Here is a 14,423-nt window from a genome sequence, read left to right as displayed (position 1 = left end):
CCCAGCCCCCCCGAGTGGCTGTCCGTCTGAGAACAGCGCGAGCAGAGCGCCGGCCGCCTGGCTGTTACCCAGCCGAACGCTGCTGGAGAGCCGGGCTTCTCTCTAAAAAAACACAGCCCATCGGCCACCGGCCCGTCAGAGTCGCCGCGTGCGCCGAGCTGCGCCGCGACCTCCGCCTGCGCCGCGACCTCCGGCCTGGCGCGTCGGTTCCCGCGGGAGCCGCGCGTTCGGTTATAATCCCCACTCCAGATCCGTAAGCGCGACCGCGCGGAGGCAGGGGCGGGGCGGCGGCGTCCGAAGACCCGATCGATCCCGCGGTCCACTTGACCTTCCGCTGAAACGCGCCGGGGCTGGAGAACGCCGCCTTGAAGGCGACAGCAGACTGACGGGTCCGCCGCCCTCATTTTGTTTCTTTCGTTGCCCACAAATCAATGCACACCGAGCTGCTCCCCCTGAAAACCGGCCGCATCTTTCAGGGATAAACAGCTAAGCGGCTAGAAAGGGGATCTATGGGCAGGGTATCAATATTCTCTGAAGTAATCTTTAGAGAGCCGCGTCTATATTTGTCATGAGCAGTCTAATGAGAAAAAAAGCAGTGGAGAGCTACTGTAGCTAGCTGCCCATCTCATCCAATCCCCCTCTCGCACAAACACACACACACACACACACACACACACAGACACACATTACAGGCATTTAGCAGACACTCTTATCCAGAGCGAGACAGACATACAGACATACACACACAGACACACAGACATACGCACATACAGAGATACATGCACAGACATACACACACACAGACATACACACATACAGAGATACACACACAGACATTCACACATACACACACACAGACATACAGATACACACAGACAGAGACACACACACACACACAGACATGCACACATACAGAGATACACACACAGACACTCACACACAGACACACACACACACAGATACACACACAGACACTCACACACACTCTCTCGGGGTGGTCCATTTTACATATTGTGTGCCACTAGACTAAAATAAAAGGATTTAACACTGAGCAGGAGCATAATCCACACCCAGGCCTTGTGCCTATTTAAGCCACCCAAATCAAATCTGATTGAGCTAAAGCTCTGCAAATGGCTGCAACAGAAAGCGCTCCAATCCCCCCAACATGCCCAAACATTTCAGCGTGGGGGGGGGAGGGGGGGGCAGAGACAGATGGCATTGGACGGCTTCAAAGTGCATTTCAGTAGCGACTGCTAGAAAGGATATTACAGCAAAAAAAACATCTTCAGTAATGCCATTTCAGCAACTGACAAGTGTTTCGAATGAAAAAAGAAATAAGCCCATTAACGGAATTTAGGGGCAAGGCCTTCTCTGAAACGGCACAAATAATTCACATTTCACCTTGGATTCTGAGAAAGACAACCAACTGCAAAGACCCAGTGAACTGATTTTTTGTATAAGCTCCAACACACGTCAAAATAGATTTGATAATTTCCTCAAGAAAGGGAAACAAACTGTGGTTTATTCCACAGAGATTATCAGTGTTTGCCCATCAGTGACAACAAACAGCTAACCTAATCATTGCTAACCACAATAAAATGTTCCTTATGTTCTGGATTTTTCTATCGCCTAAACCAAACAACAACCCAGGGTTTCCTCCAGGTATTAATGGCAGAGGTGCAGCAAGAGTTGGCATCCTGTTTTCTCCAGATCAGGTGCAGGCTGTAGCATGTGAATATGACGGCTCGCTGCTTCACACTGCCACTGCTTACCCTCTGAGGCACTCACCCCGCCTCCGCTAACTATTTTCCTGGGGAAACGCTGCAGTCCACAGAGCGACTAATTTCTGCCTCTCCAAATACTCTGTGTTAAATTTACAGGAAGACGTCATGTATGCTCACTGGCCAAATACCTTGTAAATGAACCAAAATGAAGGTATGTCAATCTAATCAGGCCAACAGCCTAAAATACTCCTATATAATGTGTACGACAGAACCACCATTTTAGGTAATCAATGAAAATTCCTGAATGAAACGGTTAATAGATTTTCAGGAAAAACTAGGTTTAACCATTTTTAAACAATGTGCACCAAGCAAAAAGAGGCAACAGCAAAACAACGCTCTGATGAATCATCGTTTTTCCATTAAATGATGTGCATATTAATCTGATAAAATGCAAGGCCAACACAGCTCATGCTGAATGATTTTATAATAAAATGATTAAGCACAGGGTAATCGGCTGTGGTGTTTCTTTGTGACCGAGCCTCGTTAGCAGAAATTAAACAGCATTCTGAAGGTCTTAAAAAATGAGGACGGTAGCTACGAAAGTCAATGCAGTTCCTCTTGGGGGGCAGTTCTTAAGATTTTAAAGGAAACCTGCAAGTAAACAAATGGGAAATAAACTCAAAATGTGTATTCATTGGATCTCCCACTTAAATATGATTTATATTTTCCACGGTTTTAGTAGGCATACAGAAGAATTCTAAAGGACATACATTCATATTAAGGATAATTGCGCAACTTTTCAGTATTTGATTGCGACAACTGCAACTCCCACAAATCAGAGGTAGACTGGAGAAAAAGTGTGAGGAACGCTTTTAAAATTGCCATATTACTCACAAAATACCTTGTGTCTGAGCAGGCAAACACTTACAGACGCTCCTGGCAACAAACAAGTCACCAAAGGTTTTTTTCGCAATAATGTAATTTTATTACATCGTTTCCCTCCCCCCTCTGGCCATACGATGTGAATATTACCATGTTGCTGAGTGTTCAGTGGTGTCTGAATCATTCCTTCAACCTAAATGCAAAAATCTGACAAAATTCCCGTGTTTACTGGTGTCACTCATAAACAAACGGTTACAGCATAAACAAAAGCTTCGGCACATGCTAAGCGTTATTGGGCTCTGCAGATATGCTACTAGCTCTGCGTTACGGTCTCTCCCTCTCCTGACAAAGCTACGTCCCACGGGACCATCGGAAGTGTAAACACTCACACCGCGCACGGCTCATATCCATTCAGTTAGGCTAGTCTTTGGCGGATGAAGATATCTTCACGACTCTTTCAAAACGTACATATTCATTAACCGGGAGCAAACTCCTGCGGGATTAATCATGCTGGCATAAATTCTACCTCCCCATCTTAAATCTTAAGTGATCTAATTTTGCTAAAAATATCAGCGCATGAAGTTAGTAAGCGAGGAAGATTATACGACTCCACATTCCGGCATTCAGCCGTACGCACTAATCCAGAGGAATTAACGCGGATTACATTTTACATGCAGTCCATTTCTACAGCCGGCTCTTTCACAGAAGCAGTTCGGGTTCAGTACCTCGCTCACGGGTAAACGGCATTGCTCAAAGCTGGGAATCAAACCCACAACCTTTCAGGTACAAACCCAGTTCCCTAACCATTATACTACACTGCTACCCATATATACATATGGGATATAGCCTATTTCCATCCATTATCTAACCCGCTTATTCCTGGTTAAGGTCGGGGGGTTGGGGTGCTGGAGCCTACCCCAGCTTGCATTGGGCGAGATTCAGGAATACACCCTGGACAAGTCGCCAGTCCATCACCAGGCACACACAGCATTCACTCATAACTAAGCTATGAGACTCTCCAATTAGCCTTAACGTGCATGTCTTTGGACTGTGGGAGGAAACCCACGCGGGCACATGGAGAACATGCAACCTCCACACAGAAATGCCCCAGTAGTGGACCTTCATGCTGTGTGGCAACAGTGCTACCCACTGCACCGTGTGCCACCGTTATATATATATACATTTCAGAGTTCTCAACACCCAACATGCCCAATCGTGCTAAAATATTTGCATAATTCACAGTGCATTTCAGATCGCCTGAGCTGAATTCATAATCATAAGGCCTGTTAGGAGAAAGCGCTGGGGTCATAATGAATCTTATCGCACTGACGATAGGGGATGTGAGACAGAAGCAAACGGCACTACGCGCCTCAGAGCAGCGGCTAGCTCATCTGAATACGAATGCGGAGGACCTCGGACAGCAATTACGAGAACCCATTAGACAAACCTCGGCACTCGGACACAGTTGTCACAGTAACCCTCTGTGATGTCACTCACAGTCTCTCCACCAGAAAAAAAATCAAGAGTGCCAAACATTCCACGAGATTTCTCTCCAGGGATCCGATTACCCTCTAAAAGCTGGGGGGGGAAAAAAAAGTCACAGCCAGCACTTTGGCAGTGCTGGGAAAAGGAGCGGGAGGAGAAGCAGCAGCGCTCTGTATCGCGCGCGCGGCTCTGTGAACAACGCCTCTGTGAAGCACCGCGCCTCCCCGCCAGCGTTTTCAGCGGCCTCCTTCACGGGCAGGAGGATTAAGCGAAGGCAGCGCTGCGTTCGCCCCCCTCAGCACATTCCCAAACCGCCGCGCAGGTGTCCTCGAGCAGGAATGCGGTGCAGCAGGACCTCGCCGTTGTGCCGCGGTCTTTAAAATGTTTTTTTTTGGCGGCCAAACGTTACGAGCACACACTGGCGTGACCTTTCGGTTCCTGATAGACACGCGAAGGGTGCGGCTGGCCCTGATACAGAAGCTCAGCTACACCAGACCGGACTGTGGGACCCGCCCCCTTGCCCCCCCCCCCCCCCCCCACACATATCTGGTGTGCGGCAGATTTATAAACACCGGAGAGGGCCAGCATTCACTGCTGTGGGAAAGGTTACGCTTCCTCCTGGTCTCTATCTGCGGGTGCAATGAAGCAGCGACAGGCCAAAGCCTTCCTAACTCCAGCAGATGTCCCGTCCCTGCGTCCCCCGTGCTTCTGTGCAGCTGGCCTCCCCCGAGCCCACGGGCCCTCTCCTAAATAAGAAATAAGAACCTCATTCGGCTGAGCACGGAATCCAGCTTAGCGCCCCGGACGCCACATGCAGTACGCCTCATCCCCCAGCGCTTGTTACCGGGGCTGTTCTGTGGCCGGTGAAATCCAACACAAGTCGCAGCCCCCCCCTCAACCCCCCCCCCCCCCCCCCCCCCCCCCCCCCAACCCCCGCCCCCCCCCCGTTCCAACTGGAAAAGACGCGGAGTGTTCCTGCAACCCCTTCCAGGGGGATCTCGTAATTGAAAGCAGACGGTTGAGTCATTTCTGGCTCCCTGTCCAGCCCCCAGTAACAGCAGCTCGCGTACAGACAGAGTGACCGGCTCAGGAGCCAGATTCCTCACATTCGTTTGTACATTTTTTAAGGCAGTAATGCTGTTTTCCATCTTAAACTGAACACAAACAGAGATGGGGGTCTTATAGACACACACACATTATCAGTACAGGCATCTCTGTGCCTCTCGTTTATTCTGAACACAGAACAATGCAAAACCCGTGACACGTCAAATAAAGGCTCAATCATGCTTGAGTTCTTATCCTTGAAAGACTGGAGACAGACACTGGCCTCTGCTGACGTGGACCGGTGTGGTTGTATGTGTGGACAGGTGTGTGTGTGTGTGTGTGTGTGTGTGTGTGTGTGTGCGTGTGTGTGTGCGTGCGTGCGTGTGCGCGTGTGTGTGTTCGTGTGTGTGTGTGTGTGCGCGTGTAAGGCAGACTCACCGCCGGGCCTGTAAACGACGTCGTCCTCGGTGACGAAGGAGGTGATCTCCCCGTTCTCGGTGCGCTCGTAGCGCGACTTCTTCTTGGGCGTCTTCTTCTTGCCCTTCTTGGAGGACTCCTCGGTGGTGGCGCTGGCCGCGTCGTTGTCCTCGTCCTCGCTGTGGTCGCTCTCGGCGTAGTTCCTGGCTCCGCCCTCCAGGGTGCAGCTGCGGCGGGGCCGCGAGCTCTCGCTCTCGCGGGCCTTCTCCCGCCGCTCGCGCTCGCGCTCCTTGTCCTTCTCCTTGTCGGCGCTCATGATTCGCCAGGTGCCTTCCTCCGTCCTCTCACGGCTGGGCCTCCGTGAAAGGTAGACGGTGAGCCTGGGCTTCAGTCTTCTGAATTTACCGCTCAGATCCAGGAAGAATTCAGCCTCGCCAACGACCCCAGAGTTTCACAAGAGCTGCGGTAAACAAGAGGGGGGAAAAGACGTGAGGCCAAAGTCCGCCGTGCACACACACACACACACACACACGCCCCAGCGGTAATTCACCAGACGTGATGAGCTGTGCTGAATCTCCATAAACTCAACGCAACATCACTCTGCTCGGCCATCTTCGGCAGAGCCACCAGCACACTGGCAGTACACAGGGACGCGCGTGACAAACACATGCCTACTTTCCCTGTAGAGGTTATTCAGTCCTAAAAAGGATGTCAAATATCTCACACACCGCAAAAAGATCATTTTCAGAAAAACAGCTTACAAGAGGTAGAAAAGAATAGGATATAGGCTATGTTACTGATATTGCTGACATATCCTGAACACTAGCTTGAATTTTTTTTTACTCAATTAGCAAACACATAATTTGCTTGTTTGCAGGACATTTGCAGGACTTATTCAGGACATAAACACCACAGGTGTTTCTAAAGATGGAAAAGTGAAATGCACTGACTGCCCCAGACTGTAGTATGTAATACCTGTGGCCCACAGACCCTACCATTGGACTGACTGGCAGTACTGGTAGCTTCACACATGAAACCTCCACCAAACCACACCCCCCCCCCCCCCCCATGAGCACTCTACTCTGCCTGCACCCAAAAGCAGGGGGAGATAAAAGGGGGTCCATGAGCCCCCCCCAGGACAGAGAAGTCCCCACTCAGGATTAGATTTTTCTTTTAATCAGTTAAACAAAAACAACAAACAACAGGCGAAATGACAGGAGGAGTTAATGAAAGGAAAAACAACAGAGCGGTGCACTTTAAAAAACGCCGTGTGACAAAACAGAGAGTGATGAAGCGTCACGCGCACGGCTCGGAGTTGGACCGAGCGCCTCGACAAAACGTCCCCCCAGAGAGAGTGCAAACAAATCCCATCTGGCCCTTTCATGAGAAAACTGGAACAAACAAGTTAAACCCACACTTTATAATGTTGAACTAGCGTTTTTCCCAAGCGTTGCTCAACGGCGTCAGAAATAAGCCCCCACAGGAAACTGGCCAGGAGCCCACTGAAGACTCCTCATGCAGGCAAATTGAAATTACAAAGGCGCTAACGCAGCTAACCAGCTAAGAAAACATTTCCATTGATGTGCAGGGAATGTAAATGTTACTATAAAAATACACCAAGTGTCTGATGTAATTAAGGGCGGAACACCATTCTGTTTTAGCATTATGTATGGCTATTTTTGGAGCGGACCAGGCCAGCGGCCCGTAGTGACGCACACTGCGATTATTGATAACCCTCTTAATAGTCTGACTGAGCAACAAATTTACATTTAAACATGATCATTTTAAGTTAATCGATAGGAAGCAGCCCCGCGCTAACTCATAAGCAGAACCCGAGCCAAAAGCACTTCCCGCAGACAGGTGAGCGCTGCAAAGCATCGGGGGATATCGAGTTTTCTTGCGTCCGGATTAAGGTTTCCTCACGTCAGCTTATCGTTGCAGCGCCCCCAGGGAGTAAAACAGGAGGCTGGCACACAGCCTAACTGGGGGAATGTTCCGGACTGCGGTGACATGGTGGGGGGGGGGGGGGTTATTTCGTTATATGTCTCCGTCCTGTCTGGAGACCCATTACCTCGGCCAGATGCTCATCCTTAATCGGAGCTGACGGCTCAGGAAGAGAGCGGGGGGGTGGGGGGCTGGGGGGTGCATCACTGAGGAACGACGCAAAGACCGGCCTCCATTCAACAGCTCCTTTCTTACACAATAGCAGCATAAAATGTCTATGGTTGGCTCTCTGCTTGTGTGAAGGTAACGAAGGCACTAGGCTAAACTACGAGCCCTTACAAAATGGCTAACAGCATCACAGAGACCCAAAAGGACGGAGAGCCCAGAGGCGACTTGCTGAACTGCGCACAGTGTTAACACGCCTTCCGTCAGAAGAGGAACAAGCAGCTCCCAGCTGGCGGCGTTCAGCGAGGACAGAAACCGAACCGCTGTAATGTTCAGACAGATTTAGATAAATGGAGGGGGGGTGGGGGTGTCAGCGGGAACAGCCGTTTACAGGGGACGCGGGGAGGGACGCGGGGAGAGAGGCGGGCCGAGTGGCTTTTGGCGGGTGGGGGTGATGACAGCGCCCCCCGCTGGCAGGGCTGTCATCCCCGGGGCAGGCAGCTGCTCCGGCCGTCCTGCGCGCGGCACTAACGCGCTCCCCGATCGCGGCGCTATTAATCACCCGATGATCAGCTGCTGCTGCTGCCGTGGCGACGGCGGGACGCCGCGCACACGCACGCTGTCCTGAGAGCGGCCCGGCCTTGCCCAGCTGTACCCTCTCACAGATGGCACAGAGCAACTACCCGCGCTCAGTCAGCTCTGTGTGTGTGTGAGAAAGAGAGTGAGTGTGTGTGTGTGTGTGTGTGTGTGAGAAAGAGAGTGAGTGTGTGTGTGTGTGCGTGTGTGAGAGAGTCAGTGAATGAGTGAGTGAGTGTGAGTGAGAGATAATCAGTGAATGAGTGAGTGTGTGCAAGAGAGTGAGTGAGTGAGTGTGTGTGTGTGTGCGTGCGTGTGCGCATGTGTGAGTGAGTGAGTGAGTACACTGTGGGTCTCTGCACACAGGCAAACACACATATGCATCAAGGGACCTCGGATGTTTATTTCACCATGCTGAATTGTGAAAGAAAATTATTTACCAGATGTAAACTTATCACACTAGAATTTTTCTATTTACAAATTTCTGTGTTGATGATCATTGTAACAAAGAATCAATGAATTTACACATTGCGAGGATACCGTATAAGTGTGTACACACGCACGCGCACACACACACACACACACACACACACACTCACTCTCTCTCTCTAAATACCGTAACTTCTTGTAAAGGAATGTCACGTGCTGCTCTTCATACAAAATACACTTTTTGAATTCAAGACAAAAGCAGCATATGCCACAAACAAAGCCAAGTAAAAAATGTGCCAAGTTAGGAACGCAGTGCTCAACCAAAATGTCATTCACTGAGTAACAGCGAGGAAAAGTGGGAATAACACATGAAGTTCTGAGCTTTCAAAGACAGACTGAACCATGCAGCCAGGGAAAAGAATAATGCATTGTACTACAAGCTTTCTTTGGGTTTTATTTGTTTTTCAGGCAAATTTAGTGCCAATCACTGCCGACTTATGGATTCCTCTAAAGACCAGTAACCCAGTAGACTCACGTACAGTAGACCCTTTGAGATACAAACACCTTGGGAAAGGGGGTGATTCGGAACTCTCAAGCCACACATATTAAACAGCTTCTAGCAGAGCAAAGAACAACCTTTTATTCTCCTCAGTAGTAGGCCTAATAGTGAAGGAGCTTGATAAAGTGGTAAAGGATAAAACTGCACAGGCCACTCCAGGGTTTACACCCTGTTCGGCTGGCTGGGTAATCTACAACGCTAAGTTCTTCTGATCTTCAGTAGCTGTTTCCTCAAAGCAGAGATTGAGTGAGTCACCGGTGCCAGCTACTAGAGATCTAAACAAAAATGCATTGACAAGGGAGGCGTGTGGAACTAACACGCCAACAGACTCGATCCTATAAATGTAATGCAAATAGGAGCCAGATCCACCTTAAAAGACCGCAATCTGAGAGCGGCAGAGATGTGGGATTCTCGCTCTCCTTATCGATTCCTACGTCTGAACGCGCACAGTGGGAGGTTCGAGTTCAGCCGCTGACTCACTGAAACTGCACATCGCACCTCCTGAACACCGCTAGCCAGCCGCGGCCCTATTCTATTTATGATTCAAAAATTCACTGAGTCACAACGGTGCTCATCCAGAAGCAGAGCTGTCAAAGAGAAGCTCCACAAGATTAACTCGATCAACCGACACCTTTTTGTTTCTTAATCTTTTTTAATTCTGCGAGCGTCTTTTAAAACGGTGCAAATATTTGCCTCTCCAAAGACACGTGTGAACAGCTCCAGTTCATCTCTCAGGCTGATTACACTGCCTCCCTTTGTGCTCTTCCACCCACCACAGTAGCAAACACAACTATCCATCCTTTGGAAGGGCACCAGATGTCTTATTAATGGGAAAGGGGAGGGGGGGGGAGGTGGGGGGGGGGGGGGGGGGACCTGCATTTCAAACATCCGCAGAAGAAGCCTCGAGGGCTGAGCAGAAAGCACCTAATTCCCCCCGTGCGCATTCCCGCGATCGCATCCAGAGGTGCGCGTCAGAAACACCTCAGTACAAATGAGTCTTTTAGAAAGCGCTTAAATTAACACCGCTCCCCGCAGACCAGCGCGGCTGCTCCTGTGTCAGCGCACCGCTCGTGCAGCACCAGGCCGCCGCCGCCGCTCGCAACCGCCGCTCGCAACCGCACGCCGATAGCTGTCCCTCTCCCTGCCGTTTCACGCTCTGCCTCTAAATACGCGTAACCCAAACTCTGGCTTTAATCAACATTTAAATCAGAAAAGCAGCCCCATCCTGCCCGGCAGTAAAAGTCCTTTTAAGTCACCGGGCCTAAACAACAACCGCCCCAAAAACTGAACTCCGTCCGAACTCTGCAGCTTTCACAGCGGAGGCCTCCGAAAAGCCGAAACGTTTTCACAGAGCCGCCAAAGTGCGAAAATGTGCGACCGCCACAGAGAGGTGTCGAAAAGAGAAACTTAACTCTCAGACCCACGCTTAGAGAAACGCACCTTCTTGGCAGTAAGCAGACGCTAGAAAAGTTTCCTTTTCGAATCGAGGATTTATTGAGTGGCACAAAAATGACCGGTAAAGGATTAAAGGCGGCTTTTCGGAGGCCTGGAGAGCAGCAGAATGCACTCGATTGATTAGAAGGCGCCTCGGAGAGCCAGATTAGCCCTTTCTCAGGCCTGGCCCAGGTGGCGCGCCCCGGGGCCGAAGCCAAGCCAAACACATTACACTTCCTCACGCGGCGTTACGGAGTGGAACGGAGTTCAGGGCTCTGCTCTAACAGGATTCTGTGCACCCGGGGGCCCGCACAGCCAGGCCCCGGGGCCCGCCTGCACACCCCGCTCACAGTGAGTAATGCCTGGCCCAGCCTTCCAGCTGCATGAGGTCACTTTCGCAAAAAAAAAAAAACGTGCACCGATTCCCCCGGGTCGCCCCGCTTTAATCCGCAGAGTGCCCGTCACAGTGACGGACAGCCGGTTAAAGACGCCGCTGCTGCGTTCACGTTGAGCAATGTTTGAAACAAAAAAATAATAATTCCCTGTCGAGGGACAAGCTTCCCGCAGAGATTTTTTCCGGAAATGTACAAAATTCTGAAGACATTTTGCTTTCCAGATGACTCGAGGAAGGAGACCCTTGTGAAAGCTCCACGCAGGCAAAAGATAGCAGCCGCGACACACACAGCACAGCAGCGTTACACACACACACACACCGCCTCTCACCCACAGCACAGTTAACACACACTGCGTCTCACACACACACACACCGCCTCTCACCCACAGCACAGTTAACACACACTGCCTCTCACACACACACACACACACCGCCTCACCCACAGCACAGTTAACACACACTGCCTCTCACCCACAGCACATTCACTCAAATTCACTCCTCCTGTTGTGTTGAGACCACCACTTTCATAACGATCCCATAATATCACTCTTAATATTCTTTTAAATTTCTATACAGCCAAACGCATCTCTGCAGGTGCCTTGTTACCACACGTAACCAGCCAATCGTTCTAGAGCTTGAAACTTGAGGCAGGAGCTGCTCTCCACGGATGAGACCAGTTATCATACCAACAGGCCTTCTGGAGAATTACAGTAAGCGCACCACGCCTGCTCGTTGCCAAGTCCAACTTCAGCTTTTATTAGGCTGCCAAAAAGGAGCTATTGTTTGTGGGTTTGAGATCGGGGCCTTTTTCTTTCTTTTCCGAAAGTGAAAATGTGAAACGCACTCAGGGGTTTAGCGTGTCACTTTGGTAGCACCCCCAGAGCGGAGAAATCAAAGGCTGTTTCAGGCGCATGCGCACGCGGCCGGCCCCACACCACATCCGCACCCAGAGCGCAGAGAGTCCCAGGGGCTGCTGTGGTGGTGAAGCGCGCGGAACAAGCCAGCAGCCGTTCGCTCCACCACAGGCCCCGTGATCAAAAAGCTGCCTGCACACACGGCAATATGCGTTCTGGAATTCATAACTGCCAGTGGTCTGCCCTTACCCCAGGCCTCCCCATTTCTTTTTTATTTCATTTCTTTACTCCGAGGCTTTTCTTTCAAGATGTGCGCGCTTGTGTTGACTTCATGGGTAATCGTAGCGGGGCGGGGAGGGGGCTGGACAGGCCATCTGTGACTCAGATGTGCGAGCCGTGCGCGAAGTGTCAGTGTTCAAACAGGCTCCCAGCAGCCCGGAGGTAGAGCCCCACGCTAGTGCCTCTCTCTCTCTCTCTCTCTCCCACACTGCTCCCCTGACCCAGCCTGGCGTGCTCGGCCCCAATAACCCGCGGGGGTGGGGCCTACCCTACCGTGCGTCAGTCCTGTCCGTTTGCGTGAAAGGGCAGGAGCACCCCCCGCCCCCAGCCCCCCCCCCCCCCCCCCCCCCCCCGAGCAGCACGACGGCCCCGCCCCGCCGCTCCACCTGAGATAACGAGTTCCCACAGAGCCGCCGCGCAAGCGCCACAAACGGGCCAGCGTGACCACAGCGGGCCGAGGGGAGCGCCATTACAACCCCCCCACCCCCCACCCCGCGCGCTCCCAGAGCGACGGAGAGAGCGCCCCCCGGAGGCACCAGAACCCTGCGCGGCGGGACCGTTTTGTAGAGCCTCCCAGTGTTTACCGCCACCCTCAGAGGGACAGGCTTTAATAAATAAGGCCACTGGATTCATTTGGAACTGATGACGTTTGGAACGAGGAGTGGGAATACGCGCGTTAAAACAGGGACGTGTGGGGGGGGCACATTAAAACAGGGACGTGTGGGGGGGGGGGGGGGGGGGCACATTAAAACAGGGACGTGTGGGGGGGGGGGGGCACATTAAAACAGGGACGTGTGGGGGGGGGGGGGGGGGGGGGGGGGAGGCGCATTAGAGCTCTCAAACAGATCCCATAATCGCGGATCTGGCGGCCTCTCTGCAGAGGTTACGCATCCGACCTGAAATGGGACGTTTCCTTCAGAAAGTTCTCCGCTGTCGAAAATCGTTACTACTTCACATCCACACGAGATTAACTTTCATAGGCTATTGACATAATACCCAAGTCCAATTACAGGCCTCCACAAAAGGGAAAATGGAGGATGTTTACTGTTGCGAAGCAGGGCTCGGCTGTGGCGTTTGAAGAGGGCACATGTTTTCAATCTCCCTCTCCTGAGAGGGTTGGGAAATCTTTTCCAAAAGCTCAGGGTCGGGCAGTCGTGTCTGGCGCATGTACTCAGCGGGGTTATTCAGTCGAGTCCTGTAACGCCCGCATATGGAAAGAAAATTATATTCTCTCGCAGATTTTCACCCCCACACAACACTGCCTGGCCCGCTTCTCCCGTCCCTCCACTGATGGAATTAATCACCCTGACACCGGAGTAAGAATTCTCACAATAATTAACGGGCTCAAACAGGAAGCGGAGCTTGTAGCGTAGCGATAACCGCGCGCGTTCTCGGGAAAACCTTGACGGGCGTTCCAGGGCGACGGCGGACGCAGGGGAAGCGGGGGAGCGACGGCATGCGGGGTAGAGAGCAAGGAGGAACGGCACTCCACCGCGTCCGCTCACCGTCGCCTCCCGCCGAAACGCCTCGCCAGCGCGGCACGCGCCACGCCCGCCCCAGAGTGCCCGAGGCGCTGGATCAGCGAGCTCAGGGCCCGGGGAGGCGGTGAGAGCACCTGTAATTACCACTCACACAGGAGCGTGGGGGAGGGGCCGACCACATGACGCAAGACAATACAGCGTGCCCCGGAGGTAACTACCCCCCCTCTCCTTCCCCGCACACACGCGCACACACGTACACACACGTACAAACACACACACGTACACACACACACACACACACACACACACGTACACACACGTACACACACGCACACACACACACGTACACACACACACGTACACACACACACACACACACACACACACACACACACACACACACACACACACACACACACACACACACACACACACACACACACACACACACACACACACACACACACATACACACATACACACACACACCCTCAGTTTCTGCAGCGACTGCACAGATGCAGCAGGCAGGTCGGGCGCGTACCACAGAGCGCTCGCCAGGCTACAGCGCTTCTTAGCGCTTAGCGCTATCGGTCGGGCCTCCACCGCGCCCTGCCCCCGGCCCAGATGGCCCAGCAACAAGCCCTGCATTCAGCAGCTCGGCCCGGCGCTGCCAGAGCACCCAGCGCCCCGGACACCGCAGGACGCCATCACCGCTAATCAGGCCAGGCCTTTGTTTCTGCGGCCGCCGCCGCCGCC

At 52.1% G+C, this 14,423-nt stretch overlaps 1 protein-coding gene across 6 annotated transcripts in view; it reads right to left on the bottom strand.

The window, feature by feature from the left end:
• The window catches only part of rerea (arginine-glutamic acid dipeptide (RE) repeats a), a 190,812-nt gene that overhangs the window by 103,892 nt on the left and 72,497 nt on the right, over positions 1-14,423 (bottom strand). For all 6 annotated transcript variants that reach the window (XM_035387349.1, XM_035387350.1, XM_035387351.1 and 3 more), the window contains one exon: positions 5,574-6,012. In XM_035387349.1, the coding sequence (XP_035243240.1) occupies positions 5,574-5,868 (295 nt within the window). In that variant the 5' untranslated portion in view covers positions 5,869-6,012. The remainder of the gene's footprint in view (positions 1-5,573; positions 6,013-14,423) is intronic.

Source organism: Anguilla anguilla, chromosome 13 (assembly GCF_013347855.1).
Source record: "Anguilla anguilla isolate fAngAng1 chromosome 13, fAngAng1.pri, whole genome shotgun sequence".
NCBI classification, from domain to species: Eukaryota; Metazoa; Chordata; class Actinopteri; order Anguilliformes; family Anguillidae; genus Anguilla; species Anguilla anguilla.
Note: the sequence above shows the minus strand (reverse complement) of the source record. Positions and strands in the feature narration are given on the sequence as shown.